Source organism: Gymnodraco acuticeps, unplaced genomic scaffold (assembly GCF_902827175.1).
Source record: "Gymnodraco acuticeps unplaced genomic scaffold, fGymAcu1.1, whole genome shotgun sequence".
Classification (NCBI taxonomy): Eukaryota; Metazoa; Chordata; class Actinopteri; order Perciformes; family Bathydraconidae; genus Gymnodraco; species Gymnodraco acuticeps.
Window position 1 is genome coordinate 1,549,718 of NW_022990334.1, and position 22,916 is coordinate 1,572,633.

Sequence of the window (22,916 nt, forward strand, 5' to 3'; positions counted from 1 at the left end):
CCCTGTATCAAGATTGATGCAAAATAAGTGACATTTTACCTTTTTAGAGAGATTTAGAAAAAAAATCTACTTCTGGGGTCAATTGGGTGCATTTTCCATTACCTGTCCGTCGATATTGATGATTGACACCTCTTTTTAACCGTTATAGCCAATAGAATCGAAGGGAAGTTCCTAAAATCCATCTAAACATTACCCATTGGTGAATGAGTGATGCGTAGCCAGAATGCCCCGGAACCGGAAGCTGTCATACACTCTCGTAGCAGCTAATATGAAATCTCCGTTATTGACATAAAAATGGAATGATGGATTATCAGTAATCATTTCAAAGTGACACAGACACATTGGACTAACCTATGGATTAACCTTCAGCAGCGTATCGTTTTAATGCCATTGAACACAACTTTTGATCAGAAAACAGCAAAGGTAAGACGTTTTTAGCCGTTTTGGCTCTGTAAAGCTAATTTGTTTAGTTCTGGTCGCTCAGTGATGATACTTATATGTCTGGAATCTGTGGAATCTCAGCTTGCTAATCGATATCTTGTTTGTGCAGATCCGATAAGTAATAAGGGTATTTTAACGTGAGTTCTGTACTAAGTGTGTTAGCATTTTTTCGCTCAGGGCTAATTCAGAGCCTTTGTTTTACCCTTATGTTTCGTTTTGCAAAAAATTGTTAATATTGTCTGACAGCTGAGTTTCTTCACGTTAAGTGGATATGACACATTCATAGCTTATTAAATGTTAAGACGCTGTTTCTTGCAAGATGTTGTGTTTGCACCCGCCAGCGGGGCCGTGGGGTTTAACTGGTTAACCATGTGAAAAACGTTTGTGTAGCCCTAGTTTGCGCTGAACTCAATGTAACAGCTTTAACTAGCAACATAAGGAACTCACTGCTGAACTGAAGACTGAATCAGAATCACTGAAAGTCACAGCGTCGTCATGTCACGTCATCTCTAGTGTAACCAATCACAGAGCCAGCCAACTAACCAATCAGAGAAAACTGGGCTCTGGTTTTAGTTTTCAAAAATAAATCACTTTTTGAACATTAAAGCATGTAAACATGTCACAGTAGAGGAACAACATAGAAATATGAACGTGAAGATGTGCAGAATATGTCCTCTTTAAAGGTGGATCAATAACAAAGTGAATTGAATATTTGAACTGAACAAAAAGATTTTAATCAGCAAAGTGATTTGCAATTTCCACCAGTAAACAGATATTAATAAAGTCAATATAATTAGATAAAAAAAATTGTTAATCAGAAATGATCTTTTACCCTGCTTTATAATTGCTGAAATGTTGGGCACCATAATAATTATGCAGGCAAGGTAATTACAACTCAAATTCAGGGCACATAATATATTTATTTGCCCTAATTCATAATTTCTTTACAAGATAATATTTTCTCTACAAAATACAAAGCCATGTTCATAATTGTCTTTAGCGAAGCACTTAACTTGAGGCCAGACATTTCGAGAGTTATCTGATTTTTTGTGAAGCCTGCTCACTTAAAAAGCTCGGATGACAGACCAGAGGGAGAAATGTGCTATATGAGTTACTTCAGCGAGAAAAAGCCCATCTGGGGGAACAGCATGCTACAACAGGAGCCTCCTTTACCTGAGTGTGTGTAGGCGGTATGTTCCTGCGTCCGTAGACCCCCAGCAGTGCGTTGTGGGAGAGGGACAGGTTGAACTTGATGTAGGTCGGATGGTGCATCGTCATTTGAAATCTCCAGAAAAGCCCTGGTGGGATCGCCTGGCTCTGCTGGGTTCCGACGTCGACCTCGCCTCGGTCGATGGCCCGGCCTCGCACCCATTTCTCTGCAGGTAGAAAAACCACAGACAGGTGATACTGTGAGATTTATCAAGTTCTATTCAGTATCTGAGGCAGCAATTTATAATGAACTTGATGTGATACAACATCAGTGGGATCAGCCGCCCTGGTAATAAAGTGAGACTGAATAGACTTCAGGAACAGAAGAATCCTGCTTTGGCAATCCTTTGGATGAGAGACGAACTGCTTAAGAAAGGAAGTGTTTTTGTTTAAGAGCTGTCTTCTGGGGCTTTGTCGTGTGCTATATTAGCATCTTCCAACAAGAAAGAAAGAAAGAAAGAAAGAGTGTGAGAAAGGAGAAAGGCAGACAGGCGGAGGAGGGGAAAGTGAAGAGGGCAGGGGCACGCACGCATTCACAAACAGCGTCACAGCGTCACAGCGCACAGATAGTGTCTTGAGTGAGAGCTTGTCTTTGTGTATGAAGAGAATAGGTCTTTCCAACAGTCCCCTGGCCATCAGCTCCTCTCCTCTCCATAAGCCTTTATCAACCACCAGGCCCGGCTCTTTTGTGTAGGGGAGCGGGCGAGCCTCTCCAGCCCTCTTTGTGTCTGCCTTTATGGCGAGATATATCTCTGCTTCTAAACTAAGATGGAGAAAATATGGTGACAGAGGGGAGCCAGCCGATCGTTACGGCCACAAAGGCAGAAGAACAGTTAGGGGCAGATTCATGGACCAGGCCGCTCGCTCTCAATCTATAATGCCTGCAGCTTTACCACTCCATTATGGCGACACTATGCCCACCCACAGACGTATATCACATGTACGTCACACAGATAAGAAGGGAGATAGCGCTAGTAGGTAGCCCCCGTTTTTCTCATCCTTTTTAACGATGGAAATGTCTGTTGTTGTTTCAGTACACCACTTTGGTCCAGTCTGAAATGTTTCTACACCTATTTGATGGCTTGCAAAGGGCCTTTGAACAGTGCATTGATATTCATGATACCGAAAGGATTCATCTATCTTAATTACTTTGGTGATCTAACAGACTTTTTATCCAGAACAACCACGAGGTCGTTGTTTGTATTTTCTAATCAAAGGGCTTCACAAATATCAGATGCATGGTCATTAAATTTGGTACTGGTATTCAATTTCCCCTTAGGATATATTGTTATTACTTTGGGGGTCCTTAACTTTTACTTCTAGCGCAATCATCAGGTCAGAATTAGAAAAATAGACTCAAATGTATGACCAAGACATGTACCAATTATGACATTCCAACCGTGCCAAACTGTGCTTTGAATGAAAGGGGCCGTGTGGGAGAGAAACCTTTCAGCTTTTGAAGACCATTTACATGCAACAAAACCTAATTAACACAATACAGGAAATGGAAAACCCGAAAAGCATAATGCGGCCTCTTACATTTATTTTTAGAAAGTATAAAGATGCTGACATAGGATAGTTAAGATCACCTGGTAAACAGCTTCATGTCAGCACACATTTAGCTCTAAACGCAGGATGAAGATAATTACATATTTACATTCTCACATAGCTGCTAGCATAGCTCTACACTCTTAATTCTTACTTCTGAGACCTTCACTCACACAATGTCAAATATCCTGCTAATAAATCCAAAGCTTTGGATTGTCATGTATCTCGTATCCCCTTTATCTTCCTCCATGGACTACGGAATTGGCAAAAAAAGGAAATTGACTATTTGGTTAATTGATTGAACTGATCTGGGACAGGAGAGCTTGATAGAGGAAAGCGGAATAAGACAAAGTGAGGGAAACATGAGAGGGGGAAGAGAACAAAAAGAGAGTTTAAAAAGGTTTATAATGAAAGAGAGACAGGTGTCCTGTGTGAGGCATAAATTGTCCCAGTAATAAAAAGCTCTACTAAAACAGAATATAAGCAGCTTGGCAGAACTGAGGTGTGTGCACTGATGCATTCCTGCCGAGTCTACCTCAGCAGTCTATTCCTTTTAATGCTAATCCTCGCTCCTGTGCCTCGCCACAAAAAAAATAAAAAGGCCAGCAGAGGGATGGATGTCCCGAGGAAAGCAGCCTTTTATTCAACAATAGATGAATGGGACATGAATAGGGCATGGCAGTTGGCAGAACACTGGCAGGCATACAGGCGTGAAGGCGAGCCGGCGAGCGGGCTGACTGGCAAGCTAGAGGGCAGATGAGCAGGCAGGCCCCTCTGATGCTTATTACTAAGCCCCTCAGACTGATGCAACACAGGGACAGAAAGTGACCCTCAGGGTAGGGGATGGGGGGGTTGTGGAGACGGGAGCTGTAAAAGTGAACAGGAGGGCGAAGAGAGGAGACGGGTGGACGATGTCCAAAGAGGAGTCGGCCGTGTCGAGTTACAGCTGCTGACGCAAGAAGAAAAAGCTTTCTTGCGATTCTCTTTCTGTCTCAGCAGCAGAGCGTACGGCTGCTCCAGTGAAAGGAGGGGGGAGGTTCGAGGCCTTTTGGGAGTCCCGCTGAAACCAGACGGATCACAGGGCTCCTCCAGGCCTCCCCAGCTGCTCGGATTACTGCTGTCAATCAACGTGTTCCACTGGCACCGCTCCGCGTGTTTCTCACCACTTAACCTGAGACCATTCTTTGAGAATATCTTTCAAAACAGAGCGTATCCGTTTGCATTGACTTGGAAGGCAAACGAGACGTGTGCTTAAATAGAACGAGAAGCCACTTAATTATCTCACCAGGGGGAATTCAGATATCCCCTCTGTTAGTATACATACTGTACCTTTGGGTCTGAACACACACATGCATTTAATAGTGTTAGAGTAAGGGGCTGCCGTGTTTTTACAGCACCAGGGAGCAGTTGATTTGATCAACTGTATGTATTCTGGTCTGTTTGGGACTTCAACCAGAGACCATTTGGTTCTAATGCAAGGTCTCTACCGCTGTTACTGTCAACTTGCATGCAGATAGTTACATTCCTTCACACCGTGCTATCTTGCAGCTTTAATAAGAAAAAAGCTGCTTGACAATCATCGGTTATAATAAAAAATAAATGGCACCGCATAAATCTTCTTGTGCTTTTCATCATTGGTTGACAGCAGAAATAAGATGTAAGCAACAAATGTATTAAGGATTGTTTAAAAAAAAAAAATTGTTGAGCTTGTTTAAAGGGCTGATGAAAGTGTTGTTCATGTCTGCCATCATGCACAACGGACCCTTGATGGAAACGATAGAGGGTTGGTGGGCAGGTCTTCTTAGAAGCAACATACTGCATGGTATAATAATGATGCTGCCTCAGCCAATTATAGTGGTAGTGGTGTGTGCACATAACACAGCTAATGCCCTCGTTGACACCGCTCAACCGCAATGTTCGACACATACTGCACACAAATATGCAATCATCTCACCTAAATGAGCCATCCAAAGTCTCCCGTGTTACAGGACATCTGGTTTCAGATTGGAAGCTCTCACGTTTCTAATGACCAGCTTACATCGTTATATTGTCATCCATCATCCTTCATTTAAAATGCTGGAATCTCAAAGTCAGTCCATCTGCGTCCTGTGTGTGTGACTAGTATGTGTGTGCCAGGCCAGTGAAAGAAATGAGCTACATTAGGACTTGGGACACAAGGTCTAATTAATTTCTCTTGCCTACGGGTTATTCAGGTAAAACAATTACACCTGTAATCTATTTTCAAAGGAACTAAACTGTCTTTGGAATTAATGTTATTATCCCTCAGATTCTAATGAAGCGGGAACAGACTCAAAAGTGCAGCAGGGGTCCTGGTGATGGGACATGTCTTAGGGGAGCGGAACTGTGTGGGTATATGTGTGTGAGACACTGTTAGTCGGTGCTGAAGTGCAGGCCTGTGTGTGAATCTCACACACATTGGCGCAGACAACATTAATAGTGTTCCGAATGCAGGAGAGATTGAGTTTGCCGCAGGATGAATAAAAATATCACAATGGGCAAGGTCTCTATAATTACTTGGATTCAATTAAGGGCCTTTTGAGCAGTAGGTTTAATAAGCTTTCAGCCTCCTCTCTTCACTGTGCAGCCTAATGAGTGTCAGTCAGAGTCAGGCGGAGATAATGCTCTTGGCCTCAGGCCCTTCCATTACTCTCTCGTCCTCACCTTCTACCGTCAGGCCTCGGGCTACGTCTGAGACAGACGAGGTTGCCTGTTCACAAACTTATCCCCTGCATAACACTCTGAGTGCACTTACATCGTAACACAGGTAATGTGTGTTGTATGACATGGCACATGGACAAAGCACACGTTTGCATTGCCTGTAGCTTGTACTAATCTAGTGAGGGTAAGGGCCTGATGGGAGCAAATGCTGCTAATAATTTAGGCTTCTGCTAACCACAGGGAGAGGCTCATGGCTACAGTTAGCAGGAGGCTAGACTGTTAGAAAGAAAGCTCTCTAATTCTGCAGCTAAAGCCTCAAATCAAAGCAAGTCATCTCAAAGAGCTTCACATAACCACAAGTTAGCAAAGTCAACAGGATGGTAATTCTCATCTTTAACGGTCATAAACAGGATCAAGAGCTCAATCACAATCAAGATGACGTTTAAGGTTTAGTAGTTGATTCCCAGCGTGGGGCATCAATAGAAGTACAATATGATGAAATGTTATGATGGTATTTTCCCCCAATGATGCCATGAAACCCTTTCTATCCCAGCTTCAAGGGCCTTGGAAAGTGATCATCTCAAGCAGCTTCATCCTGTAGGTAATCAGAACGGAATGCTCCATTCAGTTCCATTCAAATGTTTCTCTCCTTTCTGTCCTCTTGAATCTTCTTACTGCTGTTAAGTGGGCTGGTCTGGTTAGAATTATTCATGCAAGCATGTTTACCACAGAATGTTTTAACTCTGAGTTAAGGATTTTTCAAAGATGGGCTCCTCCCAAAATAAGACTTTATTGAAAAGTCAGAAAATAAATCTCAAACATGGTTTTCTTTTTCCATCTTGTGACTACTTAACTTATGTTGGGACCCCATGCCACAAGTTAAGGACAACTGTACTAAGGAAATAATTGTAACAAAAAAATACTTTTCAAGGAAAAGCCAATCAAATCTATCTCAAGTAAATGTACAGTATTATCAGCACAAGTACTTCTTTCTGCACATATATGACACTATGAGTGACATTGTGATATAATGATGAGCTACATAATGAAATCATGTAATGCTGATGTATCAATGTGAAAATAACACATTTCATATACGTGATGTCCTATCAGATGGTTCAATCCAAAACAATTTGTTGTATTGTCTATACTCATGTGATTGTATGGAAAACATTGATTGTCTTATATAACGAGGAATTACAGTTGTAAGTATTTGAGTAAGTAAGTACAATATTTAAAGTCCCATGTCATGCTTTTCCGGTTATTCCCCGTCCCCTTGTGTGTTATGAAGGTTTTTCTGCATGTAAACGGTCTGCAAAGTCACAAACCCTCAAAGTACACCCTGTAGCGAGTACAACTCTAACACAGAGAAGACCTGTCTGTGCTGCCCCAGAACGCCTCGTTGGAGATTTCTCTTTTTCCATTTGTTTCTTCCTGAGTATGGTGACTTAACGATACCCAGGTCCAAATGGACTAATCCGTGGAGCTCCTCACACACACACACACACACACACTCACTCAGCCTTATCTTTTCTCAGCTGTGGCTCCGTGGATCTCCACTCACAGTTTGCCACACACTCATGTGTGTGTGCTCAGGCTGAGTCTCTCGCTGTCTCGCAGACCCCAAGCAGCAACCAGGAAATGACACCAGTAATACAGCTCACACTGTCGGCTCCTCGAGTATCAAAGGGCGGAGCAGCGAGCCCCGCAACGTCCCGCCAACACGGCCCCCAGACCCCACGCAGCATTCTCATCTGTTTGTCATTACTGGTGTCATTTTCTGGTTGCTAACAAACGCCATTGTAACACATAAACACACATCAGAGCACAGTGGGCTCATAGGGCGGGGGGGGGGGGGGGGGCAGGAGCTCCAACAAGCCGTGTAGGACAGAGAGTGAATACACATACTATACAGAGATGCTGTATGAGAAACCAATGTGATTTTGGAACATTGAACAATGTACATCTATTCTAGTAGACCTCATCAATGGAATTGTGATCAGTAGAAATGGCCATGACCTGGTTAAGAGAGTCATTACTATGTAGTAGCCTAAATGAAACAAATGCCCCCAAACTCAAATTCAAACCCATTTTGTCTAAACTGAGGCAAAAGTAAAAAAAGTAGTACATTTTAATCAAAAAGAAAGTCTGTTTCCTAAGAAAAACTAAAAAGTGACATTGATTATTTTTTGCCAGAGCCTGAGACATCAATCTACTACTCTAAATGCCAAGAGTGAGCACTACAAAGCCCCCTGCCCGCCACAAGATGTGTCATCCAAAGTGTAAATACTGACTGCCACTTGAAATAATGTTTAATTTCTTCAGCTGGAGAGATGTTTTGAATGCAGGCTGAGTAAGACACAGACAGAAATGCTGCTGCTTTCTCAACTTGAGCAGCTCGAGCAGGGGGTTCACTAAATGATCTATACTTTCACTGCCTGCCTGCCTGCGTGTGTGTGTGTCTGTGTCTGTGTGTGCTACATCCCGAGACTGTATCCCAGCGTGAGAAAATCAATGAGACCAGTGTAACAGGGAGCAGTCCATCAGCATTTGCACAATGCACCAGCACGTACGCACACATTCATCTCACCCGCAGACACGACTCCTTTTTCCCACATACATGCATGCGATATGCACTCTCGCCTGCGAGCACACGCACTGCTCGGCTTCTCTCTCCCCTGCGCTCTCTCCGCACACAGGCTAGAATATTGATGTGCTCTTTAAGAGCCCTCCTCTCTGTCTGTGTCACATTCCATCCATCCACACACCATTTCCAACCAAACTGCCGGATAGAGTGAAAACAATTGGCCACTAACCCTCCTCTCATAAACAGGCTTTATATACACATCTCAGAGGCTCAGATGGCAATCCCAAAGCCCGACTTTCATCATCTCCTCATTATAATGAGGCAATATGCCGCTCTACTGTATGTCACTTTGTATCATTTCATATCATTAATACATCCGGCGTCTCCACGTTGACTGAAATATTATTCTCAGACTTCAATGTACTTCATTAAGGCAGGGGAATCCACTGACAGAAGAAAAAAAAGAAAAATTCTACTCTGGGATCTTTGGCTTTCATCTGCACAGGAGGAGTTTCTATATGTGTGGGCATGCATGTTGGATATAGAAGACAAGCACATGCACCATGTACGCCTGCCTGAGGTTGATTATCATGGGGTGAGTGGCAATTAATGTAGCAGTAATTAGAGAGGCTTTAATGTGTGGAGGACTAAGAAGGGGCTCCTGGTGATCTCTGAGAGAGAGAGCCCCAAGAACATAAAACACAGCACGTGCACGGCTTGACAAGACACTAGCCATGCGCGGATGACACAACATGTCAATTAGCATCTAGCGCCGTGCCGCAGGCTGAATGGTGGTTTACGATTCTGCTGATCCCGTACTGATGCCGGCGTCGGGCCAACAAATCAAACAGAGAGCCTCTGTCTTTATGGCATTGAAGTTGACATAAAAACAACAACAATAAAAATACGTGAACGGGAATACAAGCAGATTACTAGCTTCCAATCATTCCGCCAAGCTCGTTTCATCTCTCCCCTCTGTGTCATCGGTTTATATCAAAACAAGCAGGAACTGATAACTATCCTCCAATCAATCTCCTCGGGTATCTTTATGCTCCCACTGCTGTGTTGTAACTTATGGTTATAGCAGCGCATCAGAAATAAAACCATTTATTACGGGATTAAAAAAAAGGAACATGTCGCTGCTTGGCTTCTTCAGTTGTTGATAACAGTTGTCTAATGAAAATGATATTTAAATGTCATTTTGAGCCACTTTGATGATCGATATCTCAAACATCCTTAAAGGTGATTGGCTGATTTTCCCTCTCCTGCCGTCAATCCGCTGTATCCTCTCCCTTCCGTGTCTTGTTTTTCTATCATTTCCATTCCCAGCAGCCTCCTCTCACCATCCTTCCCCGTGTAATCTAGGGGATTGTGTGGTCTCTTGGTGTGAGAGGTGATGGGTACAGCGGGATGAGCGTGATAATCTGCCACACTGGATTACAGTCTAATCTCTAATCTCTCTGGCCCTCCTCTGCCCGGGGACCACCTCCACCATGCCAATTTTATTAATCTGAGCCCCCTGCATCAACGGCTTAGCTTTGCCCATTTTGATTTCCCAGCTTCCATCAGGCATTTAGAGCAATAGGAGTTGAAACAATAGATTGTTGTGACGCAACACTCACGGAAGCGAATTCCATGACCCCTGCGCGCTCTATTGGAGGATTTAGCTACCGATGAGAGCGTTAATCCTCCGAATGTGAGGATTCATCAAGAATAGTTGCTTAAGGGATGTCCCAGGTTGCCTAAATTGCAGCGGGTAGCAGTTTGGCTCGCACAGTCTCCTTGTAAGTGCTGAACATGGAATCTGACGGCATCCGATGTAATATCCATCAGAGTCGGTCTGAGCGTGAAGGTTGCTGTGTCCTGCCTGACTTCATGACCTGGAACACTCACAATTAATGTCCCATGTCACGGGGTTAAATTGGTGTTAGTCATTCCTCTGGCTAGTTGAGAGACGGCCAAGTGAGGGGAGTTTATTCCAGTCACGTAGCGGCTAAGAGGGAACATGATTAACCAATTACCTTGCCTTTCTAATAAATGAGTAATCAGTTTGGGGCTGATCTCTGGACTGATGTGTCTCCATCGTATCTGAACAGTCATCGTGCCGAGTGTGATACGTATGCAAGCCGGAGGGTGCTAATGCGATATAAACTAAATGTCTCAATCATAATGTTTAAAAGCTAGTGTATACGTTTCAAGAGGAAATTCATCCTTTAATTCCAATAACTCAGCTTCTGTTAAATCCTTTCGCAAAAATTGTTATTGTCCTAGGAGGATTTCAACTGAGTGTGCAGAGAGAGAAAAAACAGAAGTACAATGAGATTAATATTCTGGGAGATGTATAGCACCTAATATAGCATGTAGCCTGTATCTGAGCTAACCTTTGTGAGTGTTGATTCGGGGTAGGGGTGTTTAATAATGGTGGCTCAGAAAAGCAGAGCTTGTTGTGCAAAGCTTATTTAATACAGTCTACTTGTAGAGAAAGAGCAGACGAGGTCACTTCTGGTAGACTTTTAATATCAAGCGCTGACCACATTGTTCACAGCAAAGAAATCACAATCCTTATTTACATCCACAGAGCAGAGTCCTGCACGGGTCTGATTTTCAAGACCCGCTCCCGCCCCGCACCCGCGACGTGCAATACCGAACCCGCCCCGCTACCCGCACATATTGCCAATTAGTTCCGCAACCCGACCCGACCCGTCGGCACAAGATCCGCAACCCGACCCGAACCCGCATATATATGAGCAGTGAAAACATGCAATTATTAACACACGCAGTTTCATATTTGTCTCAAAAAGCGTGGGATGTTGGTTATTTTCTCCATCTAGGAATCAAAAGCCTCCAGACGTTGGATTTCGCTCTTGAGGAAGTGTTATTGAAATTGCTGTATTCTCCGCTAGAGAGCTTCACCTCAGCCATCTCGAATGTGGCGCGCACAGCAGCAGATTGATGCGCTGCAGAGGTTATGATTATGCGCGGTCCCGCGGGGGAGAGGTCTGAGGATTTAAACATTAAACTAAATTATTATTATTTTAATATATTTATTATGCAATACCCGCGACCCGACCCGCATCATCTTTGTTTTACCCAGAACCGAACCCGGAAAAAAGCGTTTGAAAAAATACCACCCGCGAATCACCTTTTTTGCGGGTCACCCGTCGGGACTCTGCCACAGAGTAGCACATATGAATCCATACAGGGAAATAAATGTTGTCAGTTAGCTAATTGACTGCCCCGTTTAATTGTTTTCATTTGTTGTGATTTACCTATATATATAATAATATATATAAATATAAAAATATGACTTTATATAATTTACTGTTAAGGAAATAAGCCGATAAATAAAAAGTATTAAAACAAATCTGGGGTGACTGATCCTTTCACTTTATTTACAGTAGGGGATTTAAAGAAGATAATCAATTGGCAACATATTGGCAACAGGTATATAAACTGCTCTTATTTGAATGCTTACGTTTAAAGTAGTACTTGCCTTGCAGCCCTATGGCATTTTCAGTAGACACTAAAAGAATGAAAAAAAGACTTCACTTGATAAACCAGAAACAACAATCTTTTTGCCTTGAACCTACATTACTCACAATGCAACTCAACTCAGAGGTGCCTGTTAACACGCTTCCATATATAAAGAAACCCTTTAAGTCTGATAACAATGTGCCCTTGGATTTAAATTGAAGTCTGCCTCCGGGTACGATCTACAGGGAAAAGGACGGCTACATTTACTGGAAACAAGATATGCGCCAACCATTGCATAACCAAAACAGGAAGATAATAACTGTATATAAATAATTTGTCAGTAAGTATCGCCAGTAGAGGGAAATGGCCGTAATAAACCAAAAATGTATTTGATTGACTTTGAGGCAAATACTCAATATAATAGTCTACTTTCACTCTATGTATGTGTGATACATTTGACGTGTACACAAAAAGCCTGATGTAAAGCTAAGCATTAAAACTACACTGACCAAGCTACTCTGAAGTAACCATGGTCATAGAGGTTGGACTTATTTAAACCTCTCTTGTTTTAACAGATTGTCCTAACTATACGCCTGACTTACTGTAAGTAGCCCGGTTGAGCAGTTCATCTTGCTTTATAAACCCCTGCACTGGTTCCTTTTAAAATGTCACATAAATAAAGAAAAGCAGTTAAAGTTTGTGGATCGCTTTAAGCCAGTGATCATTCAATACAATTACAAAACTGCAGTTCGCTGTATCACATTGGCTTGGTTGCTACTGACGGGCAAATCTTGTCAATAGTTGAGTATGGAACATCTGTTATGGTGGTGTAATACTGAACGCGTGTCAGCTCACCTCGTTCTCCTGCGTGAGCGTTTTCAGGGTTGAGTGTGTCCAGCAGGTGGATGGAGCTGGTGGGTCGGGGTTTGCTGCGGTCCTCCTGTTGATGATCCGCCGAGATCACGCCGTTCTCATACAGCTGGCTCTCGCCATGCCGCAGATGCCAGGTCAGCCCTAACAGGTGGACCGCTACACACACACACACACACACACACACACACACACACACACACACACACACACACACACACACACACACACACACACACACACACACACACACACACACACACACACACACACACACACACACACACACACACACACACAGTCAAAGGGAGAGGAGAAGCAGATAGAAAAGATCATTAGTCAAAGCACACACAGAGTGTGTCTAAATCTTCTTTAATGTCCGTCTTAGAGTTCTCACTCAGTTCATGTGCTTATTAGTTTCTGGCAAGGAAGTGGACAATTAGCGAGAAATAAAAATAACACACAGACATAAACGTTCGCACACACGCATACATATGTGTAAAAAAAAAAAAAAGAGCGCAGACTGTGGTAGGGGTGGGCAATTAAGACAGATCTTCAGAGCCGGAGCCCTGGGCTGGTATTAAAGCGCTAATACAGTCTTTTATGCATGACTAATGATGCTTTGAAAGCTGCTGCCGATTCACAATCCATATGGGCCTTTCAAACAACAAAGGGGTATGGGAGGATGGGAGGGTACCTCCTCCCACTTATAAAAGTGTTTACTAGGACAACAATCCTGCATGCTGTTAAAAAAAACACAACTAACACCTGGCCATTAAGCATATTAATTAGTGCCTTGCAAGTCTGTCAATAAAACGTTCAGTAAAACATCCACCTTCCTGACCAATCATCAGGTGCCATTCATGTGAGATTGTACTCCCAACACCGCTTTGGTTTTTGACTTTAAAAAGGTAATGTCCCTTTGCTGATGTGAGGAACAAAGCAAAAGGTTTTTTTTTGTTTTGTTCCTCCTTTGACACATTGCGAACATCAAACAAAAGCAAAGACTCAAATCACAAAGTTACTATGCAGCGATGGCAGTCGGAGGATGGCTGCTGAATGCAGATCAAGGTGAGGAACTTCTAACGACTTCAAACGACTTCGCTGTCTGTCTTCTGTCGGGCTGATTTGCCGACACCCTGAAAAAGCACTTGACACGCGCTCGCTAACTCTTGCACAAAATGGCTGCTTAGAAAGACAAATCCACAATTACACGGCGTGACCAACACAAGCACACAGGTAACACGTCGCTAACAAAAAATGTTCTTGCTAGTTTCATGTGTATACGCTCACACCTACACGCTCGCCCACACCTGATCCCCAGCTGATGAATACCTAATTAAAACTCCAGATAGTTCAAAGCCATTAGCAGTCGGAAAGGAACTATTTTCTCTGCAAAGCTCATGATGAGCTCTGAGAGTTGAAGCCAATTCAGTCCCATGCTCCACTCTGGAATCTAAAGGGGATCTTCAACTTCCTTGACTAGCCCCGGCCACTGTTGGTTTAGCTATCTACTCAAGCACAATATGAGCTCCTTTGAGCAGAACACTGCCGATTACCAGGGCCGTGAGGGAGACGTCATGCATCATTTAATTCAGACTAATTGAACTGTCAGCCTGTGACGAGGCCGGACACGCGCAGATTCTTCACGTCAGTGCGGGTACCATTTTAAATACATCTCCCCTTTTCTGTATTTTATTTTAAAAGAGATGCAGTGTGTGGGATTTTCTCATTAACACATCGCTGTGAAATGAATGTGATGACTCATTCGGATGATGGGGAGAAATACAAAAGTATGAAAATGCCCAAGTGATCTGCGTTGTACATTCAATGTCATGGGTTTAGTCTTAAGCAAAGTCTTTTCTGGTTGTCTAGGACTCTATGTACTTTTTCTTTAACAGACAGGAGGGAGAAATGCACAGAAAAAAGATGTTGATGATGGTCGGAATTACATTAGTCTAACAACGATAGATAAAGAGACATTTCCGCAGAGATTCTATTTACCTTACATCCCATTGTTGAGACTCTTCTATTAGAAATAAACATGAAATGTAGCGTTGTGCTAACAAATGTAGGTTTGTATGCATCACCACTGTTTGTACTGCATTATATTACGCCGTGGAGTGGAACAACCTATCATAGTTTCATAATGAGTCTGTACGAGTAATCAGTGAAGGATGACGAGTCACTCCCAAACCGAAACATTTTAAATTTCCACCGTTCAATCTCTCGTGCTCCATTCTCTCCTCACTTCCTCTCATCTGGATTGCTTTTCTTTGTCCTTGTTCTTCGGTGCCCCCCCCCACACATCCACACACACCTCTGTTTGCCAAGTGCTTCCCACTCCAGTAACGACTCTGCAACAACAGTCCTCACCGACTCTTCTATCTTATCCTCCTCACCACTCCATCCCTCCTCGAAAGGCCCTCAGACCCTACTTCTGCTGCTCCTCCTCATCAGCCTCTCTCTGTCTTCTTCTCCCTCACACTCCTGCTTTATGGCTGTTGACCTTTTGCTAGAACACTTAGCATCTAGGGCCACAGAGCACAGAACACACACACACACACACACACACACACACACACACACACACACACACACACACACACACACACACACACACACACACACACACACACACACACTGAAACAAGGAGGGATAAGGACCCAGGAATGTGATGAGAGTTGTGTGTGAATGCTCTTGTACTTTTGAGGACCTAATGTCCTTACGGCAATATTAGGAGTAGTGATGACATGTTTGTTGTTTGCACTTGACCAGGTTAATTATGGGCTCTTCAAAATGTAGAGGCACTTACGGAGCCACAGGCAAGGACAGGACCAAGTCTTAAAGCGTAACTGTTTTTTTAACCTAGTTTCCTATGTTTTTAAGTGTGTCCAGTCATAAGGGAGAATGCCCAATTTAAACGTTGTGTTTTTCCCGGCTAAGATTGTTTGTATGGGTGCTGCTAACAATATGCAAGGACCATAGAGAGAATTACATGTTTTAAAAAAATATGTTTCGCTTGGTTAGGTTGTTATTGTGAGTAAGTTTGCTATCCTGGCTCCAAGATGGTGGAATGAGCTCCCCATTGACATCAGGACGGCAGATAGCTTACACATCTTCCGGCGCAGACTGAAAACTCATCTCTTTCGACTCCACCTCGAGCGATAGAACTATTAACAAAGCACTTATATACTAATAAAGGACTGGCTTACCTAAAGCCAGTTGAGTAGCACTTGAAATGTTTTTGCTCTATGAAGCCTGATGTGCTTATATGATTCTGTTTTCTTCAAGTTTGTATTTTGTTGGTCGAACGCACTTATTGTAAGTCGCTTTGGATAAAAGCGTCAGCTAAATGCAATGTAATGTAAAGTAAGAAAACAACTGTGATTTAGTGGGTCGGAAAGAGGAGTGCAGGGGCCTGTACTACGTAGCTGGTTCAACCTAACCTGGCTATGTTTGAGTTAGCCGGTTGGCCTAATCCAAAACATACGCGCTCTCGCTAAACGGTACTACGACGCTGGTTATCAAGTGGATCGCTCAAGCCAGCCGTGTCCTATCTAGTTAGGTGCGCGTTCACATGAAAGGAGAGGTATTTGGAGCATTCGGCCAATCACAAACATGGAGAAGCATACTGACAGCGCAGCGTCATACTTCCTGAATGAAAAGTCAACTATAATATTAGACATATGAAGAAGTTAAACTTTAAACATCCATGACTTAAACACTTTATCCAGGATAAAAGCCACAGAGCTGCACCTGCAAGGTGAATACAGCTGGTAACAGAAAACGTGTTTGAATGCGTACATTAACAGGTTTATGATATCACTGCCCCGTCTAAAACACGATCTGACTTTAATTACATTTGTCTCGAGTGTTTCGTCAACTTAATGTGTTGCTTAAAATAATACTTCTGCATACAGTATGTGACACTGTGAGTGTTGCACGGCCAGATACGGCTCAGCTGACTCAGATAAGAAAATATAGGCTACATTATGAAGTGATATGCCGCGGACTGTACTTAATGTTACTCTGATCCGGTTACTTATGTTGTGGCAGATATTTAAGTAAGCTTTCTTAATGCTAATGTTATAATAGTCAGATTGCTCTGAAGATGGGAGGTGATATTCTATTAATGTTCACGTTCACACAGTCGGTGATTTTTGCCGGCCGTCTTTCCTGCGACGGCAGCTTTTCTGTATTTCCTTTCTCCTGTAATATGACTTGATCGCTTTAAACTCCGCACACTGAGCTCTGATTGGTCAGCAGGCAGTGCTTTCACTGAGTTGAGCTCTTAGCCTGCAACCTAACCTGGTCCCGACCAGGTTAGCCGCTAAGCATAAGTTACCATGGAGATCTAGCCTGCTAAAAAGAGAACCAGCTTCGTAGGACCGGAAAGCCGGAGTTTTCCCTGAATTTAGCCGGCTAAGCGAAAATCCTGCTTCGTAGTATACCCCCCAGGTGTTGAGAGAGTTTGATGTGTTGGTATACAGAAAGTGTGGCTTAGTGTTTTTAAAATATGTATATATATATTCCAGCATTTTTCAGCTATTTTTATAGGCTTTTTTACTTTTAAACAATAACTCAAAATATAAAAAATGCTGTCGATCGACAAATCAATAAGTCAATTAATTGTTGCAGCTGTACTGATGAGTTATTTGTGCATGACAACATTATAAAAACAATGGAAGGGATACAAAACTAGTCACGGGCCAAAATGTTGAACTATTCCTTTAAGTGAAATGACTGTCAGCAACTATGCCACATAGTGCTTTGTTCCAAATTGCAACAACAAAGTGTGTGTACATTTGCCACAGCGCTGCTTCCAGCTACAGACCGGCTTCTTTTCCCCATAGCAATGGCGGCTGAGGCTCATGGGTATGGTCGCATTTAAAGCCATCTGTTATACCAAAATAACAGAGAACATTTGATTTTTCGTCAAAACTAATTGAAATAGTGCAGAAGGGTATTGTGAAAATATCCAGGGGCAGGGACGTGCACAGACATTTGGAGGGGCTATTGCTCTAAACTGGAAAAAGGGCCTCCCCCCGATAAAAAACACAAGACCTTTTGGAAATTGTAACTTGTTTTTAATGTAAAAGAAACCAAACAATTATTACATCAACTAAATTGAACAGTAATTAGCATCTCATAACAAAATAAGCTAAGCTTACTTGCATTCGGTAAGGTACAGTATCTAATTACTTATTTATTTAGTATTCCATACCTTAGTAACAGAGATGGTCAAACTAAAGTGGAGACATGGCAGGAAATCCGACATGAAGCGGGACATTGAACTGTTCACCCGTGAGAGGGCGATCAAGAAAAGAGAGCGAGCGGCCCCGTTGAGGGAGTTTACAGATGAAAAGACACAGAAAGACAGAAGCACAATAACAAGTAGGCTATATTTAAGTGTTTTTTTGTAAATAACCGACGGTATCAAGAGGAAGTAAAGTCCCCTGGTTTGTCCCTTATACCCTAACTGCCATGAGACAACTCAAAATCAACTTTCCAAAATCTGACACTGAGGTGGTCTTAACGCACCGGCAGATGACAGCACTGACAAAGTGTGTTTCCCGCAGATAGACGCTACAATACTAATTGTGGGCTCATCATGTTGATTCGGCCACAACAGGAAAAATAAAAATAAACTCTCGCTCTCTCCAGAGGGGCAGGTCAGCCAAAAAGGCCAAACGGGCCGTTGCCCGGACAACATTAGCCCGTTCCTGTGCATGTCCCTGTCCAGGGGGTTATGTTGTTTATATGGTTTGTTTTTACCATAAATGATGTATTGGTCATCTGAGTTTATAAAAACAGACAGGAAACTAGCGGAGAAAGAGGGTATTACTAACAAGTCCCCAGATGAAGTCATGTTATGTGACTTGTGTGGACGCACATTCAGGACTTTATTAAAAGAAAAATTTGAGTTAAAGTGAGAATATTATGTATTTAAAAAATCCAGCAGTTCAACTCACTTCCTAACTCTTTTGCTTATAGGATTTTTAAAAAAATGTGATCCTTGGTGTTGGCAAAAAAGTACATACACTCGCACAAACTCACACTCCGACACAACGTGCAGTCGGTTATTTGAGCAGCATGTGCTCAGCGTGAACCTTCTCTCTGACTCCCTTTTCCCCCTGTCTGTCTATCCATCACTCCCACTCTCTTTGTCCATCTTTCTCTCCTGGGCTCTTCCTAAAACGCACATAACCGTCACAAGTTAGAGAGAGTTTTCCGGGCGAGTCAGTCCAGTCATTATAATGGGAGCGGCGGCGAGCAGCAGCGCGGCGAGCTAACAGGCCGAGGCCCTCGCACACATGAATCATTGATCAGTGTGACAGTGAGACGACTGCCAGAGGTAATAGGACGACGCAGCTGTGAGGGGGTTTCTGTGCAGTACCCTCGCTGTCGGCTACCCCGCCAAGATGCGCGGCGAAGATGTGGCAGGCTGAGGAGAGCGGCGTGTTTGGAAACAGTTAAGTAGTAGTAGGAAGAGAAGCTTGATGTAGCTTTCTTTTGGAGTTACTCAAAACTACCGTGGCGAGAAATAAGTGAACACGTTGGTGGAAGTGTGAGGATAAAGTTAGCAATGCTGCTGAGATAACAACCTCTCCATTAAGGGTCTTGCACACAAACAGCTGGAATTGCAAAGACGTACGGTATTGTCATTGTAAAAAATGGCAACCTTGACCTACTAAATTCTCCCTACCATTATTTTCCAGATAGGCAGGTTTATATAAAGCAGCAGTGTGTGCGCTGTGAGAAGCAGAGATAGTGCTAGCTTGCTGCTGCAGTTCCTGCTATTGTTGTTGTCAGGCATGTGGGTCTCTCCAGATTAGATATAATGATTGTGGGCTCCAGTGATGATTAGATTTCACACTCCTGGTGGGAGAAAGAGTAGGAGATGGGAGAGAGAAAATTGTGTGCGTTAGTGTGTGAGTATTCCTATTTAATGCCTGTGTTACACGCATGCCGTTATCAGGCATTAGTAACAGCGCCGGCTTGGGCAGAGAGACACAATGGGAGAGATTGACTGTGAATATACTGCCTTATCGATAACCATTCGGGCCAAGGTAGCACTGCAGTCAGTTAAAAATGATTTATCCATATTCTCGCACAAGCGGAAATACACCCAGGCTTGATTGCCAAGTTCTTTTTCGCTCATACGCAGAGCAAACCGCCAACCATATTCCGACTGACAACCCCAAAGACTACAGCCGGCTCTGCCCGGCAGCAAACACTTTCAAGAGCATCAGTCATTCGATTTAGCGTGTAGTTTAGCATGTACAGTAAAAGCCATTCTTCATCCGAGTTCTGCATGGCTGTGTGAGCCTCTAGCTAAGCCACAACTTCTGAGGGATGGGAGGAAGAAATGCATGGAGGGAAAAGAAGGCAGAGAGGGAGATAAAAGACGCAGGGGAGGTGGGGAGAGGAGAGTCATGAAGGAGAGAAGACAAATGGGGAAAACAAGTGTGAAGGAGAGTGAAGGAGAGCGACTTCAGAGCCAATAAAACAAATCTGTGTCTAAGACGACGTTAGAGTTGAGAGACTGGGAGCCCGGGGGTCCGCCTGCCCTCCCGCCTTCTCGCCTGTCGGCCCCTCGCTCCTCTCTGACAGACAAGAACTGCTAAAGTGTTTTTCTTACTCCCCTCCACCAACCCCTTGAAAGCGACTAATACCACTGTCATGAGAGTTTAAGTGTGTATGTCTGCTCCTGCTGACATTTGCTCGTGTGTGTGTGTGTGTGTGTGTGTAGCCTTGCTCCGCAGTGTCTTGTCTGGTGTGACCCTGCACAGGACTCATCAGCTGCGTGACCTCTGGAATGGGAAGTCCTGTTTGGATAAAGGGATAAGATGTCGGATAAATGAAGAGCGGAGGTGGGCGACGCACTCCTTGAATGATGAGATCTACCGTATCCTGGTGTTTATTTACCAGTAAAACCCGCTGTCACTGTCGCCTGGTTAGTCACGGTACAGCGAGCCCAACAGATCAAAGCTTTCACGCGTCTCTGTTTACCATTCTTTCGTTTCTAATCATGCCCCCTTTCTGTCAGCGTGCCCCCCCTCTCCCTGTCTGTCTCCCACTCGCTGTCTCACTGATCTGGTCCCTTTTTTCTGAAAGCTGAGTCATGTTACAACAGACAGAATAGTGTTGAATGAGCAGTGGGATCGGCGCCATGTTAAGATTCCCCTCCGGCAGTCGCCACCAACCGCCACTGAGAAATAAAACACTGCAGACAAACGGCGACTCACAACTCCGTCACATCAATCCCTGAGTGTGTGTGCGTGGGCGTGTGACTGCATTTGTGTGTCACAGAGAGGATGAGAAAGTAAAGTGAGTCAGTGGTCGTGCACGTCCCTGAGCGTGCACGAGCGTGTGAGCATGAAGTTGCCTGTTGAACTATTGGAGCTATTGAGGCTATTGCATTGCAGCCTCGCTGACCTTCTGGAGACATTTTACCAAAGGGCTCTCTCGCCATTCAGAGCTTTCAGACTGGAGTCTGTCTGGCCATTTAGCAATTTTACCAAAGGCTCCTGTAGCTGTAAGGGCACTTTTAGCAAAGGCCAGCGGGTTTCTTAGAGCTGTATCAGACGGCCAAATAGAGGACCGAAAACAAAGAGAAACTGGACCAATCAATACAGACCCCAATGAGGCATGAAGCAGCTGGCTGAAAGATGTTGTGGGTGAGGAGTACACACACACACACAAACAAAAACAACCACACAGACACACAATCCCAATATACACTTATAGATTTTGAATCAGATACACATGTATGCAAGCCGGCTTCCTGTCTCTTTTTTAAAGATTAAAATAAAAACATTTTATAAAAAGAGCCGAACAGTTCAAACCAATTTTCTGTCCTTTTGCCTCAAAAACATTTTGAACATCATCACAGTTTACAGTAAACAAGATCAGCAAATGCTTTAATGAATAAAAAGTGAAGAGAAACTGAGGGAGGATAACAAGTGTGTTGCTGGTTGCCAACCAAAATCAACAAACATCTCTGGTGCTCCAATTTAAATAAACACCAATCAATTATGGAATTATCTTTTTGTTTTGGAAACCACAAAACTGAAAATATGAAACTTTACATATAGACACATCCAGTACCCTTACAACCAGTGTTGGGAAGGGCAGATTAGGAATGCAAGGTAAAGATGACTAATACCCTATAAAAGGAAAAGTAATCATTTTATACATATTATTTAATGTATTTGTATTTAAATACATAAGTCTGTTACATGTAACCAGGGCTGGAGAAAATCAAATATCACAATGTTTCCGATAAATGAAAACGTGACTATTGGAGCTTTCACATAATATAACTAAAATGTATGATAGATAATCATTTGTTTTGTGCATATGATCTCATCTGATATTACGATATCAGAAATCTAAGACGATATCTAGTCTCATGTCACGATATCAATGAAATATTGAAATAGAGCCTCGGGTGTAACGAGATAACTGCTCAGCAAACACATAGGGGACACATCTAGACAATATGTAATCTAGTGACACAAGGGTGAAAGTTGCCTCAGTGTGAGCTATGATTATGGAAGAGATTGAAAACATCTGTCGAGATGAAGAGAAATCGGCAGAAAGCAGCAGCAGCAATGCTGTACTGTGATTGAGTCGCTGCGTGTGACAGCGTTTCTGTGACCAACTGAACTGTGCTGAGCCAGTGCGCTCCTAATAGAAAGGGTTATACAGTAGTTTCCAGGCCCTACTGGAAACAAGTTGTAGCAGCCAATCTTTCCCACTCAGCATTGCTGAGCAGATCATTGGTTGCCAGTTGCCCTCCTTCTGCACAATGAAGAGGACCGCCGCTGATCCCAGACAAACTGGACCACCTGTTCAAAATCCCGCCTCTGTGAGAAGGTAACACTTCATTTGGACAACCCGACACAAAACCTCAACAGCTTCAATCTGACAGCCGTCACCGGATTGAGCTGCCCCCCCCCCTGACTTTACCTCTGCCCACCACCTGCCATCAGAACAGACTGCAGCTCCTGTTACTGTTCTCTCCACTGAGGCCTTCATCATCTCAGTCTGTTGCTTTCCACAGTTTTGCATTCAGCACATTATGCTCCTTACCACCCA

The 22,916-nt window shown here is 43.4% G+C and overlaps 1 protein-coding gene across 1 annotated transcript in view; it reads right to left on the reverse strand.

The window, feature by feature from the left end:
* Positions 1-22,916, reverse strand: part of tenm1 (teneurin transmembrane protein 1) — a 212,891-nt gene that overhangs the window by 111,885 nt on the left and 78,090 nt on the right. Inside the window, 2 exon segments of the mRNA XM_034223176.1 lie at positions 1,615-1,817; positions 12,794-12,967. Of these exon segments, the coding sequence (XP_034079067.1) occupies positions 1,615-1,817; positions 12,794-12,967 (377 nt within the window).